This window comes from Leuresthes tenuis, unplaced genomic scaffold (assembly GCF_036924035.1).
Source record: "Leuresthes tenuis unplaced genomic scaffold, fLeuTen1.0.hap1 SCAF_22, whole genome shotgun sequence".
Classification (NCBI taxonomy): domain Eukaryota; kingdom Metazoa; phylum Chordata; class Actinopteri; order Atheriniformes; family Atherinopsidae; genus Leuresthes; species Leuresthes tenuis.
This window is the reverse complement of record NW_027325376.1, coordinates 15,715,750-15,731,594: the sequence shown is the minus strand read 5'-3', so window position 1 is coordinate 15,731,594 and position 15,845 is coordinate 15,715,750. Positions and strand designations below refer to the sequence as shown.

Below are 15,845 nucleotides of genomic sequence, written 5' to 3'. Positions count from 1 at the left end.
AAACTACTACAGCCATTGGAGGTCCCTGGTCGGCACTGGTCACACATTTTCCTGGACTTTGTTATTGATCTACCCCGCCCTCTCGAGGTAAAAACCACCATTCTGAACGTTATTTCACAATACGCCATAATATAGGATTTTTAATAATATCCTAATATAGGATTTTCGTACTAGTCTGTAGAGTCAACTACTGACACCATTATGTCCCAACAGGAGCTTTATCAAAATAGAAGGAAATTTGAAGGCAAAGAGCTATTGCCTGAAAACATGGCATATCTCAGCATGGTGTGCAGTGTGTTCACAAGATATTTGTGGAAATTGGATGAGTGGAGGACAAAAATTATATATTTAACAAATTGGAAAATATCAAAACAGGGAGAAAAGCAGATCTGGTCTGAAAAGCTTTGGCAACAGTTCTTATGGAGTGATGAGTCATATGGACTGATGGAAATCTTTCAAATCGTCAACATGTACAGAGAAGTTCAGGAAACTAGGACAACATGTAGTGTTTACAGCCATCTATAAAACACAGTGGAGGGTGTGTCATGGTTTGGGGAAACATTTTATCCAGTGGTGTTTGGGATCTTCTCATATCTGATAGAAAAGAATAAATAATCTACAGTTGCAGTTTGCTTCACCATGAAATGCAGTCAGGAATTTAAATCTATTTCCTGTTTTCCTGGAAATACATAAACACAGATCAACCTAACAATGGAGCTGCACTACTAAAAGCTACCAACACTGTTATTTCAATTAGAAAAGCTACATGTTCTGAACTTCTCTAAAGTTTAAATCCTCAAACCGTCCCATTTAGCACATTCAAACTCACATCACTACTCTGTATTGAACACTTGCCTCTTGCAGAGTGACATCTGCGCAGCCTCATATCAAAGCATTCACTCTGCTAAAGGCTGAACATTTTCAGATGTTATATTTTCAAAACCACAGTAGTTGAAAGGTCTAACTGCAGTTCTGCTGTTGCCAAGTATATGAATGACTTACCTTTGGCACCTTTAGAGTTTGTTTTCAAGAGTATGACTATTTTCTTGTTCGGTGAGACCAACTTACTGCTGGACTTTAAGACATCTGGGTGTATGTTCAATTCACATGTGTGAAAGTATCTCTGCTTGATAAAAATTATAACCATATTTTCTTGAGTGGATGTAGATAAACCAAAGCATTATCATACAAGAAAATAATCACGTCTTCTTCATACAACTTTTAGTTTGTAACTGTTTTCTTAAAATCATCATCAGTGTCAGTGTGAGCGGTTGGATAACTGAAAGAACAGCCCACCTCCTTACAGTGACTACAGTAACAGGAGCACAGTTCAGTTACTATCATTACACTGACGGAGTCCTGTCGTGTGAACAATGATGAGCTTCACCTTGATACTGGCTTTACTCTGCAGCTTCAGTAAGTACACCAACATATTTTTATTTGTACAATTGATTTTTTTCTGTTCCGTGATTGCTTCCTTCTGGTTGAATTTGAACCATCCAAATGTTTAACCTGTTTGCTTCAGGTTGGAGCTCTGCATCAGTGTCGGAGTTTCACACTGTGGAGGTCCAGCCTGGTGAAGCAGTCACACTGCTGTGCTCCAACTTTAGCAGCCTTCCTGGTCACATTTTTTGGTTCAAACTGGTCAACGGAACCAACACCAGCCGCGTCTCATCTATGTTCAGTTCTGACTCCAATGCTTCAGTTTTTGATGGATTTCCAAACAGTAAATTTGATATGACATCCAACACCACAAACCTTTTTCTGAATATCAAACAAGTGGATTTATCCAACTCTGGACTGTATTTCTGTGGATGTTGCAGAGATGGACTCCCAAATATTTTCAGTGCAACAAATTTACAGGTTCAAGGTAAGACTGATGTAATTAATATTTTTAGTCACTGTCAAATTATTCCAAATCAATGCTGCTGTGTACAAATTGTAGCTGTTTCTCCTGTAGATGTGTTTAATGGGTCAACAAATCCACTGATCATAATCCTGACCGGTGGAACCATTTTCCTTGTAATACTCATCATCTGCCTGGTTGTCAGAATCAGGACATTTCATAAAGGTAAGTTTTCATTTTAGTTGGACATTTAGAACATTTCCAAACGCTAAACTGTGAAACGAATAACCGACCAGATTAACTGTTGTTGTCATTCAGCTCAAACTGACAAACAGAATCCACAACACAGTGAGGTAATCACACTCTGATTTAATTATATTTTGTTTTTTTTAATCATCATATATTAGGTTTTTTTCATTAGTGGCTGTAACTACTTTCATTTACAGATGCCCTCTGATGCCCTGAACTATGCAGCAGTGGGTTTCCGTCCCAAAGCAGAAAGAAGCAGAAGGCAGGTGCAAGACAGAGAGCTGGAGACACATGTGGTGTACGCTGCCACAAGATAGACTCACACACCGGTACGGACAGAAGCTCAGAGTGAAAATAATCATCTGATTGTTGGGTTTTGTGTGTTTGGATGAATTGCAGTGCCAATAAAAAGACAATCTACTTTAATAAAAAAATCTCTGTTCATTGAAATTCTTCCTTTATCTGTGAACATAACAACATGGCTGGTGTTTGATGGAGGAGGAGCCTGTGAGCTCTCTGATGGCAGCGCAGATAAAGTTGAGGTCTTCTGCAGGGGACTAAAAAGAGAGATAGACGTGTTGATTAAAAGGAAGTCTCACTTCAGCTGAAAACCATCAAGTCTGTCTCAAATAGACAGAAAATAATCAGTTTGGGTAGTTGAAAAACCTCTGTTTCACTGCTCATCAGATCAAGTCACACTGAACACATTCAATACTTCCACAAACTCACATCACTGCACTGTGTTGAACACCTGCCTCTAACAAAGTGAAACTTGCACAGCCTCATGTCATAGCATTCACTCTGCTAAAAGCTGCACGTTTTCAGATGTTACAGAGATTCAGAACCACAGCAGGTGAAGGTCCATCCATCTCCACAGTGACATATCTGTGAGCTTACTGAGTCCGGCAAACATTAATCCAAATATTACCATTAGAAATGTGAGATTTAAACTGCTGCTGCTGATGTAATCACTTTTGCAACCTTTGTCATAAACTTGTGACTCACTTCACAAGCAGCAGTTGGTTAAAAATCAAACACTATGTGGATTTGCAGCAAAGTGAATTACACTTGAGTTTGTGATGTGAGTTTGTGGAAGTATTGAATGAGTTCAGAGTGACTTGATCTGATAAGCAGTGAAGCAGTGTAATGGAAAATTAATTCTAATGTAGCCTGGCTAAATGGGCTCAGGACACAAAAATCCTATTTTTGGGGTCTTTATTCTGAGCAGAAACATTGGTGTTCACTTTACATTAAAGAAAAGAATAAAATACAACTCTCAGTTGTTTTCAATAATATTTGGTATAATCCTTACCACAGAAAACAAAACAAAATAAATTGCTTTCAGAGGACTCTCCTCTATATACTTGCTCTTTGGCAAAGCAAAGGTTTCATCAACACTTAACTGGTGATTGATCGCAAGTTCTGGCAACAGAAGTCAATATACAAGTACAAACAGAATATAACAAGAGTGCAAAAATAACTATAATGGCCGATCTATGGTTATCTGTCCGCAACACCAGACACTGCAGAGACGAGGCTCTCCGCCATTACGGGAAACAGACCCGTGAATCCGCTTAAACAACAGCTCACTCCATCCAGAACCAAACCCACATGTCTGTGTTGTTCTAATCAATATGTCGTCTCACATCCGGTTCTTCTTCGGGGCTGTAAACCAAATACCACAGCCCATGGTGGGACTCCTTAATTGAGACAGCGCCATCTAGTGGTGTAACCGTCTAGTTCTTTATTTCCCACCTGGCTACACTAATATGCATTGTATTGAGTGTTACTGTGTATAGCCTGTAACCTCAACTGTGGAGGAAAGGTAGAAGAATGATTAACTATACCCAAGGAGAGATGACGTGACAAATGGGCAATATAACTGGTGATATAACTGATTATCATCTGTCCATCTGAGACAGACTTGACGGGGCTGTGCTGTCTCTTCCTATTCATCAACATGTGTATCTCTCCTTTTATTCCATTGCAGAATACCTCAACTTTCTCTGCGTGCCATCAGAGAGAGACCTCACAGGCTCCTCCTCCATGAAACACCAACCATGTTGTTATGTTCGCACATTAAGGAAGAATTTCAGTGATCACAGAATTTATTATTAAATTAAATTGTCTTTTTATTCTCCTCGTGATTAATCGAAATACACAAAACCCAACAATCAGATGATTATTTTCACTCTGAGCTTCTCTCAGTATCGGTGTGTGAGTCTATCTTGTGGCAGCGTACACCACATGTTGCGCCAGTTCTCTGTCTTGAACCGCCCTTCTGCTTCTTTCTTCTTTGGGACGGAAACCCACTGCTGCATAGTTCAGAGCATTAGAGGGCATCTGTAAATGAAAGTAGTTACAGTCACTGATTAAACAACTTAAATTATGATTATTGAAAAAAAAAACAAAATATAATTAAATCAGAGTGTGATTACCTCACTGTGTTGTGGATTCTGTTTGTCAGTTTGAGCTGAATGACAACAACAGTTAATCTGGTCGGTTATTCGTTTCACAGTTTAGCGTTTGTACATTTTCTAAATCTCCAACTAAAATGAAAACTTACCTTTATGATATATTCTGATTCTGACAACCAGGCAGATGATGAGTATTACAAGGAAAATAGTTCCACCGCCCAGGATTATGATCAGCAGATTTACATCTACAGGAGAAACAGCTGCAATTTGTACACAGCAGCATTAGTTTGGAATCATTTGACAGTGACTGAAATATTAATAACATCAGTCTTACCTTGAACCTGTAAATATGTTGCACTGAAAATGTTTGGGAATCCATCTCTGTAACTTCCACAGAAATACAGTCCAGAGTCGGAGAGATTCACTTGTTTGATATTCAGAAAAAGGTTTGTGGTGTTGGATGTCATATCAAATTTACTGTTTGGAAATCCATCAAAAAGTGAAGCATTGGAGTCAGAACTCAACATAGATGAGACGCGGCTGGTGTTGTTTCCGTTGACCAGTTTGAACCAAAAGATGTGAGCAGGAAGGCTGCTAAAGTTGGAGCACAGCAGTGTGACTTCTTCATCAGGCTGGACCTCCACAGTGTTAAACTCCGACACTGACGCAGAGCTCCAACCTGAAACAAACCACCAGATGAAGCATTCATGATGTCAAAATTCAACAAGAACCAAACAATGACTAACTGATGTTAAAAGTGAATTTCTGGTTGATCACGGTATGGACTAAATAAAAATATGTTGGTGTACTTACTGAAGGTGCAGAGTAAAGCCAGTATCAAGGTGAAGCTCATCACTGTGAACACGACAGGACTCCGTCAGTGTAATGATAGTAACTGAACTGTGCTCCAGTTACTGTAGTCACTGTAAGGAGGTGGGCTGTTCTTTCAGTTATCCAACCGCTCACACTGACACTGAGAATGATTTTAAGAAAACAGTTACAAACTATTAGTTAGCAAAGAAGAAGACATGATTATTGTCTTGAATGATAACACTTTGGTTAATCCACATACGGTTTAGCAAGGAGGTTTGAACACGAGAAAAGATTTATTAAACCGTATACAGTGTACAGATCCTTTCTGCTAATTTATGTTTTAAAGACATGGTGAAGAGTATTAAGTTTTCATTATTATAATCGTTAAAGACTCCACTTCTTACATTTTAGATTAGATTTTCTATGGTTAAATAAGAAAATTAACATTTCAGCAAAGTTATTTGCAAACAAGCGATTTTTATCACAAACTCCATTCAAAAATAGAAAATAATTGTCATCTTCTCGGAAAAATACTCATACCCTTTAACTGATACCATCAATATTATGATATTATGAATGAATTAACTAATTCATTCATAATATCAGCATAATGATAAATGCTCAAAAACCTCTGAAAAGTGCAGACTGATGTTTTACTTCATGTCAGTGAGAGTATGTCAGAATATCTAAGTAAGTATCTAAGTATCTAGTCTGAGAATTAAGTCAGTTTAAGTTAAAAAAAATCTGAATTGCTATTGCTCACCTGCATGTCACAGTGGAAATGGATGGAACTTTCACCTGCTGTGGTTTTGAATCTGAGTTCACAGATTTGCAGTTTCTACCAGAGTGAATGCTTTGATTTGAGGTTGCGAAAGTGTCACTTTGCAGGAGTCAAGTGTTCCATAAAGAGCAGTGACGTGAGTTTTTGTTTTTGTATTGTATGTGTTCAGTTTGACTTGTAATCTGTTAACAAGTAAAGCAGTTTTAGACTGATTCCCCCAACCAAAAAAAAAAACGAGAAAGGCCAAGTGTTCAGTAAATCTAAGTCAGTGAAAGGACTGAATTAATGATCGCACATGTAGCGGAGTCCTCAAATGTCATAGAGATGTTCTGGAGTTGTGGCATGTGCGAAAGTAAATATTCCATTTTCTTTTCAGATGAATCCTTGTAAAATCTTGGGAACATAAGCAGGTCAGACAACATGCGTTTGTCGAAGCAAATATTCAGCAGCATTTACTGCCTGTGTGGGATTGAGAATTTGTATATGCTTGTTCTCTTTAATGCTGACCCATTTTACTGCTTCCTCTGTATCAACTCCTCCCCCTTTTAACTGTAAGAGCGCATCTCCAGCAGAAAGTCTCCAAACATTGAACACATGTATGAACAGCAACTGCGAAAAAAATAAAATTTTAATCAAATTTTCTGCATTTTGTCCTGAAAATCTTGAGTGATCATGTGTGAAAATGGCTTTGAATCGTCATCAAAATGACAAAGTAACTGCCAAAAAAGTCAAACGACAATGTTTACTGGACTGGACAGTTTTCATCTGTGATGAAAGAGACATTTTAATCTCCCATAAATAACATAAAACATGAAGTGACTGCATATTTTGACCAGCATTCTTATGCCAGACAGAACAAAAAAGATTTACAACATTGACTGGACCATAACTGCACACAGAGCAATGTCAAGCTCTTCAAAGACTGAAAGGGTGTGGGAACTACACAATGAGTTCTGGAACACATCAGAAGTGGTTTGGTGTCGAAATCTATGAAAATAACAACAAATATACCTCACCTTCTTCACATTACAAACCTTTGTGCAACTCTAACTTCTAAGTTAAGAGACCGATATCAGCATTGCTTCCCCTCTTTCAACAAACACAAGTCCAGTCCTCAGACCCAAAAAAAAAACATCTTTATTTCAAAATTAAATTTTTTGACAGAGATGCAGGTAACAGCCCCTTACTAGAGGTCTCATACAAACAGCAGATTAAAAAGGCATCAGTTCAACTTTGAGCTGCAGTTTAGTTTTCTCCTCAAGTCTTATCTGGTGGCAGCATACACAGCGTTTGGCTCCGGCTGTCTTCTTCTTCCTTTTTGTATAAATGTCACCGTAGCATAGTTCAAGTCATCAGAGCCAGGGTTCTGTAAATAACATAAAAGCAGTTACAGTAAGTCATCTAAAATATTTTGATGAGACAAAACTTTCTACTAAATGATTGAAGAAAAAATTCAGAACAATATTCACCCCGCTCTGTTGTGGATCTTCTTGTTCACCGGCTTAGGGACAGAGAGACAGAGCACATGTGGTCAAAGAAAACATTTTTGTTGCATATTATGAAGAAGCCCCTGTTATAAGAGCTTGATAGTTTTTAATTAGCAAACAGATGCTAATTATTTAATCTTCATTTCTATTTGGTAGACTGGTACATACTTTTAAATCTATTAAAAATTCCTTCACATTAGGCAATGTCTTCCTTGTCTTACATGCTATCATTGGTTGTCATGTTACTTTAGATGCCACACTGACTAACCACTAACATTACCCACTAACCCTAATCTCCTCTTGCCAAATTTCAGCCTGTGAAAGTCCATCGTGATGAATAGGTTACATGGTCTAATTTTCAATCTCCAACTCAGACAGTCTGGTTGACATTACCCACTAACCCCAACCAGGCGATTGGGTGTAAGTTGGATTTGGGCAGGATTGGATAAGATATTTTTTTTCATTCAGATAAATAGTGATGTAGTTATGGATACAGTTTTAATCGCAAACAAGGGGGATGACGACATAATGGATTATACTTCTTTACCTTTTGTCAAAACTCAGTGAAGTTGGGATATTTCAGTCTCTGCTGTTTTTAAAGTCCTCAATGCCCTTTTTCTGGAGGCCTGTGGCTGCCTATTTGAGTAGAGGGTGACAAGTTTCTCTCTCTTTCTAATAGCCGTCTTCAAAAGTAATCAAGTTATCCCAGGATAGCATCCTTAATGTTAAAACCAACAATATTCCTCTGTCATGTTGAGTTAAGTTTTTATGTTTGTGCTTTGGGGGCAGTAGCTTAATGATCCAAGTAGAAGTGTCCGCAGAATGAGCATTAATTAATCAAAGTAGCCATTTCTTAGTCAGCGTCATCCCTACTCTTAGGTTGGGATGGATTCAGTAGCTTTCAAGAAGTACCTTTTTGTAGTTTCTTGATTTGAACAACCAGACCAATGATAACTACTATGAGGAAAACAGTCAGACCACCCAGGATCACACTCAGCAGATTTGTGCTTTCACAAGATGTTTCTGCAACAAAAAGCATTAATCCGGACATAATAGTGGATTAAGATGTGGCTAACTAATGGTTTGAATAAAGACATCTTTGTTTCTGACTTTGACATTCGCTGTCGATGTCATCATCAAATTCATGCGTGGCTTTCGATAAAGTGGCCAACAATCCGTTAGTATGTGGGTTATCATGAAATGTAATATATGACGGAAATAAGCGAAAACATAAAGAAATACACATGATATCTTAAACTTACCTTTCACATGTAAATGTATTACACTGAAACTATGACGTCCATTTGTGTAAAATCCACAAAAATACAGTCCAGAGTCAGAAAAATCCACCTTTTTGATTTTTAGAAACACAGTGGAGATGTTTGAGCTCATTTCAAATGATTCACTTTCAAATCCCTCACAGTACGCAGCTTTGTCAGCACCATCGTACATGACAGAGATGCAGTTGGCCTTGGTTCTGTTGACCACTCTGAACCAGAATGTTACAGACATATAGTTGGAGATGTTGGAGCACTGCAGTGTGACATCATCACCAGGCTGAATCTTCAAGGTCTGAGGCAGAGACCAACCTGAAACAGAAGCAGTCATTATTTGCCTTAAATCAAAGAAAATAGTTTGGAACATTTAACTTACTGGAGTTAACAAAGTCCTAATTTTCGTTGAGAGGAATTGGGAACCAGAACTTACTACAGCTGCAGAGAAGTAAAGCTGACATCAAGCTGAAGGTTTTCATGCTGTATTGACTGCAAGAAAGTAATGTCCGCTAATTAACTGTACCCCAGTCAGTTTTAAGTATTAGGAGGCAGAATTTTTTATCTCTCTCTCTCTCGCTCGCTCTCTCTCTCTCTCTCTCTTTTTTTTTTTTTCAATTTTCTTGAACCTTTGTTTCTTGAACCAACCACATTTGCACATTCAGGCAAAAAATGGCTTATAATAAATGTTGGCTCGCAGATATTTTTCACACCAAGCTCTTTAACAGCAGTGCCAGAACTTACTAAAGATGCAGAGAATTAAAGCTGTCATCACGGTTAAGGTTTTCATGATGAGTTGACTGCAGGAAAGCAATGTCCCCCAATGAACTGTAGCCCAGTCAGGAGTGTTTCGGGCAGGTAGGTCTTTCTTTCTTCTTTTTTCTTGTTTTGTTAACGTGTTACTTGAACGAACCACATTAGCACTTACAGGAAAAAGGAAGAAAAAAAGTGCTTTTAGTGAATGTTGAAAAAATTATATAAAGTTTATGTTTCCATACAAACCTAACAGCACCACACTTTCAGGGGAAGTTCATTTTTTTTAAACATGGATCTAATTTCTGGGATAAAATACGTTCATCTACTCACGGATAACAGTTTGGTGAAAGTCGTCGTACTTTGGAATATATTTAGATTACTCGAGATCAGCGTATATCCATATAACAGGAGAGAACGGGGCATAGACAATATAGCCTCTAAATAAGGCTGTCACTGGTCATTTCCTGTTTTATTTTGAAAGCACTATCTTCCCTCTCGTTTCAGGTACCTTACCTTTCCTCCTGTGTCAAGTGACTGATTGTCTTCCCTGATTCCCAAAGTGTTTCCACCTCTTCCCCATGGCTCCTCATGTGCTCAAATAGTCTGCGTCTTCCTTGTCCTCTATCTAGAGACCTCTATCACTCCTAGGGACAATTTTAGAGACACCAATTAACCAAACATGCATGTTTTTGGACAACAGGAGGAAGCCGGAGTACCCGGAGAGATACCACGCATACATGGGGAGAACATGCAAACTCTACAGGGAAAGGACCTGGGTGGGGATCCATGTTAGAACCCTCTTGCTGTGAGGTGACAGTGCAAACCACTACATCAGTTTTTTATTTATTTTTATTTTTATTTACAACAAGAGGGTTTTTGGTTCAAACCCCATCTTTTCCCAGTGGAGTTTGCATGTTCTCCCTGTGCATGCATGGGTTCTTTTTGATTTTCCTCCCACTGCAGAAAAATATGCAAGTTCGGTTATTTGGTAATAATTATTTGATGATAACCCCCGCCCACACACATGCAGACACACAACCCACCCCACCCGACCCCTGACCCTGAGACCCAGAATTGGAGTAAGTGGGTACAGAAATTTCAAAAGATAGGTGCGAAACCTTGGTGTGAAAGCAAAACTACTTTTGTTTCATGTGGTTTTATTGCAGAGCAAAAGGCTAGTCTCATGGTGACTTTTTGTTCCATTTCTAACTGATAAAGTGTTGCGACCACAGTGGAAAATGACAAGGGGTTGAGGGTGGGGTGGGGCATGCTGCTTTACAGCACGTGTATGCAAACACAGACAAGTAAGAGAACCACACCTTTGTATTTTTCATACACACACCCACTGTGTAATGATTTAGTAGAGAAAAGTTTTTTTTTTTACAAATTTAAAAGTTTTATTCTAAACATAAATGTTTAACCACACAGTGCTTTTCCTGTCAAACAATGCAATGCAGCAGCCATCTCTGTTTTGGTGGTTCAGCCTCCATCACACCTCTCACTTGTTGTTTCCTGTTCAGTTTAGTCAGTGACCAACATAGTCAACAAGAAAAAAACTGCGAAACATAGGTGTGAGATGCCGAACTAAACACAAAATGATGCAAGTTTTGACCATGATTTTAATCTAGATATGCTTTACTTGTTTAAGCAATAATTTATGCAGTTGTTGCACCTGCTAAATAAAAAAGGAGGGTTCAGTCTTACACTTTGAGTGGTGCAATCATTAGTTGTGATCCTTCATGTTACAGCTAAGCTACAGTCTGATGCAGACTACATGACTGTTGTAGAAACTCAACGTTACTTTTGAATTCAGGTTTTCTGTTATATTTTTCAGGAGACTCAGTGGTTCATTATTGTTCATATAAAACTTCAGCGGAACAGAGAGTTCTTCAACTCACAGCAGTATTACTCTCGATCTCAACAAGTCATTTGATGTTTGTGGTCAGTGCTGCAGTCTTCCTGTGTTAAAAGCTCATACAGATCATGTTTGTCATCTCAGTGTTCTGAATGATTTGTTTTTGAACAATAAGTCTGCACCAACACAAAGGCAGATGATATCAAATCACTTTTCATTGCCTCTTTTCAGACTCTTCATACTGACAGTGGAGACCTGCAGAGTCCATCTCTGCTCAGACCACACTGTGCTGCCTCTTCCTGTGCAGTGATGCATATCTCACCCCTCCCTCCCCACAGCAGTTTCTCTCACTTTGAGTTTTACAGTCTATTTCTGGTTTGGCTCCTCCTCATCAAATGTCAAAAATGTTTGTGTGCCTTACAGATGGAGTCAAAGTAAAAGGAGACACAAACTCTGCTTGGATATGTTAACTTTATTACAAAAAGTAATCCTCCATCACTCACATAGAATCGCATGTCTTTCTGCTGGAAGCATAAATAACATGAGTCTCCAGTGCTCTCTCTTCTGCAGGTCTCCTGCTTCCTTTAGTTTGTTTAAGGAACCTCTGTGTCGCAGAGTTCAGGTCAGAAGAGTTTAGAGTCTGAAAATGAAACATTTACAATCACAAAGTGAAACCAGCACAGTCTGTACATGTCCCATCTCTGTTCTTGAAGATCTTATGTGGGGAAAAAGTTGCTGCTTGTTGTTTTGGCTTTTGACTACATCTGATCATCCTCCACATCTCTGTCAAAGAGCAACAAGGCAGCTTCCTGTTAGGAAGTTCAGATCTGAATAGTCTCCTCAGCCCCATTTCATGAAAAAAGGTGAAATAGTTACTTCACAGAAAGCTTGGTGTGTCGAGGATGAAAAGGATGAAAGTCATTTCATCTGTTTTTTTTCTTTCATGCTATTCAGGTGCATGTGTCTGGCATGGTTTGTGCAATCAACTGAGGATGCAGCATGTATTCCAACAAAAGGATCTATTGATGTGAATTTTTTGTAAGCTATCATGTTTTCCTATCCTTAGGAATACCTATCCTTAACCAAGTAGTCTGGAATGTATGAAACAGCGAGTGAAAGCACAAGAACTGCAGAAGGAAGGAATGCAGAAACACTATTCCAAAGTAAAGTTACTTGAAAGTATTAGTGGTTGAGATGGGACCTGATCTTGACTCTCCCTCTCGGTTACCATCCTCCACGAACTTCAGCCTCTGAACTTTTTTGCCGATTAAATGTGATGCAACAGTGTGGTTGTTTGTCTCGTTTGTCTCTGTGTGGCCCTGTGATCGACTAGCGACTTGTCCAGGGTGTATCCCGCCTCTCGCCCAATGACAGCTCGGATAGGCTCCAGGCCTCTCCCGACCCAACCGAGCGGGTATAGAAGATGGATGGATGGATGGATGAATGTGATGGAACTGTCAAAACGTGACTATTTCACAAAATACAGTGACATAATGTTACTCTATGGAGGCTTTTCTTGTGTTTGTGTGAAGTCCCATGAAATAATCAGTTAAAATTTGCACAGATGAATCATATTTAAATGCATTCCAATCTATTTAAATATAAATAATGATAAATGAATAAAAAAAGTTTCATAGAAATAGGTTCACCTTGCTCTCTTTTGGCTGCTGTTCTTCACTCGCAGCTAAAAGGTAAATATAAAAGAAAGAGTTAATCATTACTGTCTCTATAACTTCTTAAATTTCTTGTAGATTTATCCTCCAGCTTACAGAAGGATGTGCATTAGCAACAGTCAGTTGTACCTGTCTGAAGTCTCCTGATTCTTACACCCAGAATAATGACTGCTATAGTGAGGAAAACAGTCGGAGCTCCCAGGATCACACTCATCAGGTCTTTCATTCTATCAGCTTCTTCTACAAGATATTTACACATAAAACATTTCAAAGTCAGCTTCATGTTTGGTTGATACTGCAATAACTAAAGAGATGTGAGATAAATCTCCAGAGAAAGAGGAACCTTACTTTCAGTGTTCAAATGTGCTTCTTCATCAGATTCATCGTTACCTGCAAAGAAAACGCTGGTGTGATCTAATTTGATTCACATGAATGCCCTGTTTGTCTTTGAGCTGTTTTAATGCGTCTATGATGATAACTTTGAGATTTACAATTCACATGATGAAAACAATTTATATGATGAGAAAAAATAAAGTCTATATTGTACAAAAGAACCTAATCTTACCTCGAACCATTAACTCTGTTGCACTGACAAGCACTATGTGTCTCGTCATGTAGAATCCACAGAAATACAGCCCAGAGTCAGAGAAATCCACCCGTTTGATTTTCAGAAAGACAGTGGTGATGTTGGAGCTCATCTCAAATTTTCCACCTTGAAATCCATCACAGAATGAAGCTTCACCATGAGCACCAAACGTAGAGGCGATACAGCTGGGTTTAGTTCTGTTGACCACTCTGAACCAGTCTGTCTGGGTTGAAGATGTGGAAATGTTGGAGCACAGCAGAGTGACGTCTTCACCAGACTGGACCTCCACAGTGTGAGACTCACAGATCCAGCCTGAAACAAACAGTAGAGACAACATCACATACTGAATATTCAGCTGTTACTGTGACTACAGGTGGCAGTACTTACTGAGGCTGCAGAGAAACAAAGCTGTTATCAGGATAAAGATCCTCATCGTGTGTCTAACCGTGTCACTGTAACGTTTGGTCCTCTCAGCTCTTATAAAGAGGTCCATAGGGGCGGGTTGTTTTTTCTTTTTCATGTTGTCAAGCACAGTGAGGTTCAGATGAAACAGAGTTCTCAGGTTGGTGGTTGGAGACTAATAGTCCTGCGTCAGATGAACCTTGGAACATATGGTGTCTGTCAACCAAAAGACTGGAAACACTAACAGTTTTGAAAGCTGGTAATAATGTACCTCAGTTGTCTTCAGATTGTTTCTGATCTCAACATCGATCAGCCTGTGTGAACAAGTTGAAGCATGAATTCTTTCTTCATCCACTGTGTTCACATGGATTTTTGTCACACAAAAAAAGGAGGAAATACATCATATTATGATTCATCATCACACTATAGTGATATTGTTTGTTATTTATTTGTCTCTTTATTCTATTCTATGAACTGCAGCCATTTAACAGCACCAAAACTGAGAACTTTCAACATTAAAAATGAAGGGATGGTCAGTGATGCCAGTGAGGGTTGGCTGATCTCACAGAGGACTAAATGTCATAAAGTTCATACTTCTTGTATTAGTGTGAATGGTAAGCTTGAATATATACTTGATGTGTTTCTCCTTGCAATCACGTAAGCATCCATCTCTGTTCACAGTTTAACTGCTCACATACTGTCCTGTGTACTATGGTCATTACCAGAGGGTTCCACAAGGGGGCACACCTGATCACCCAGACTGGAATCTGCTGTTGGATTTACAGGATATGAGCAGAATCACTGATAAAACAGGAAACATGGCATCAATAGAAGAGGATAGCATTATGTTGATCTTCAGATCACAACAGAAAACGTGACAGTGGTGGTATCGTAGATTTGATGTGATTCCCTTAAACCAAGCACGGCTCGAAAAACAAACTGTGAAGAACAATGAAGCATCAAACACAAGCCTTACACACCTCCTATAGCTCACCTACATATTACAGCTTATGTACGCATAACATTGATTTCTGAAGACTTGCACAACCGATGCCTACTCACATTACCACAGGTACCTGCCATCCAGAAGGCCATCGACCTGTTCTACCTAAGCACTGTTTCCCATGGAACCTGGACTCATAAGGACACTCACAATTAACAAATCATTGCTTGTAATTATTGTAAACTAATCCTAACAGCTGTTGTATGGATTCCAGTAATTATGTGAAGACATTCATCGTTCCAGAGAATGGCTCTCACTGAACTTAGTGGTTTTGTATTAACTGCTATATTAATTTCCCTTTCACATTGACACTGTGTAAAGTTAACATGCTGTCATTTGACCACAGCTCTCCACAGTGCCTCTTTATCAGCAGCCATGCTTGTTGGTTATTGTCCTTTTTCATCCTGAATACCACTTATTCCAGCTCAGTTCACTTGTAGCTCTTGGTGTTGTTGTAAGGAATGCATCATGTTAATGGTAAAACCCTTCAAATAAAGAACAATTTGTTTGAGTGAGAAGGTAAAGTGGGTAGTGTGAAGTTATGACAGGGGGAGTGATTTACCAGTGACAGATATGACTGATACAAACTTTAAGGAAGCAGTTTTATTGCTATATGATATATTTGATCTCTGGTGGAAGCTGCTTTTGACTCATGCAGACAGTTCTTATGATGTCCAGCTGGACTGCTTTAATATATTGTTTTTAA

At 38.8% G+C, this 15,845-nt stretch overlaps 2 protein-coding genes across 2 annotated transcripts; one reads left to right on the top strand and one right to left on the bottom strand.

Moving 5' to 3' along the window:
* Positions 1–1,352: 1,352 nt before the first annotated feature.
* On the top strand, positions 1,353–2,529 carry LOC140282228 (uncharacterized). The gene is made up of 5 exons (XM_072376821.1): positions 1,353–1,416; positions 1,526–1,870; positions 1,961–2,071; positions 2,165–2,199; positions 2,293–2,529. The coding sequence occupies exons 1-5, from the start codon at positions 1,374–1,376 to the stop codon at positions 2,410–2,412; spliced, it is 654 nt and encodes a 217-aa protein (XP_072232922.1). The 5' UTR covers positions 1,353–1,373; the 3' UTR covers positions 2,413–2,529.
* A 1,712-nt stretch (positions 2,530–4,241) lies between these two features.
* On the bottom strand, positions 4,242–14,386 carry LOC140282234 (uncharacterized). Its single transcript, XM_072376826.1, has 5 exons — positions 14,122–14,386; positions 13,714–14,046; positions 8,506–8,616; positions 4,534–4,568; positions 4,242–4,438 (listed from the first exon to the last, which is right to left on the bottom strand). Exons 1-5 carry the CDS (start codon positions 14,252–14,254, stop codon positions 4,319–4,321), a joined length of 732 nt encoding a protein of 243 aa, XP_072232927.1. The 5' UTR covers positions 14,255–14,386; the 3' UTR covers positions 4,242–4,318.
* Positions 14,387–15,845: the final 1,459 nt, after the last annotated feature.

Excerpts from the sequence above, each read along its gene's own strand:
- LOC140282228 (XM_072376821.1), top strand. The coding sequence starts at position 1,374 with ATGATGAGCTTCACCTTGATACTGGCTTTACTCTGCAGCTTCA. Across the intron at positions 1,417-1,525 it reads GGCTTTACTCTGCAGCTTCA|GTTGGAGCTCTGCATCAGTG; the intron begins GTAAGTACACCA and ends TGTTTGCTTCAG. Across the intron at positions 1,871-1,960 it reads AACAAATTTACAGGTTCAAG|ATGTGTTTAATGGGTCAACA; the intron begins GTAAGACTGATG and ends TTTCTCCTGTAG.
- LOC140282234 (XM_072376826.1), bottom strand. The coding sequence starts at position 14,254 with ATGAAAAAGAAAAAACAACCCGCCCCTATGGACCTCTTTATAAGAGCT. Across the intron at positions 8,617-13,713 it reads AACAGAGTTAATGGTTCGAG|AAACATCTTGTGAAAGCACA; the intron begins GTAAGATTAGGT and ends TTTTTGTTGCAG. Across the intron at positions 4,439-4,533 it reads AGAATCCACAACACAGTGAG|ATGCCCTCTAATGCTCTGAA; the intron begins GTAATCACACTC and ends TTTCATTTACAG.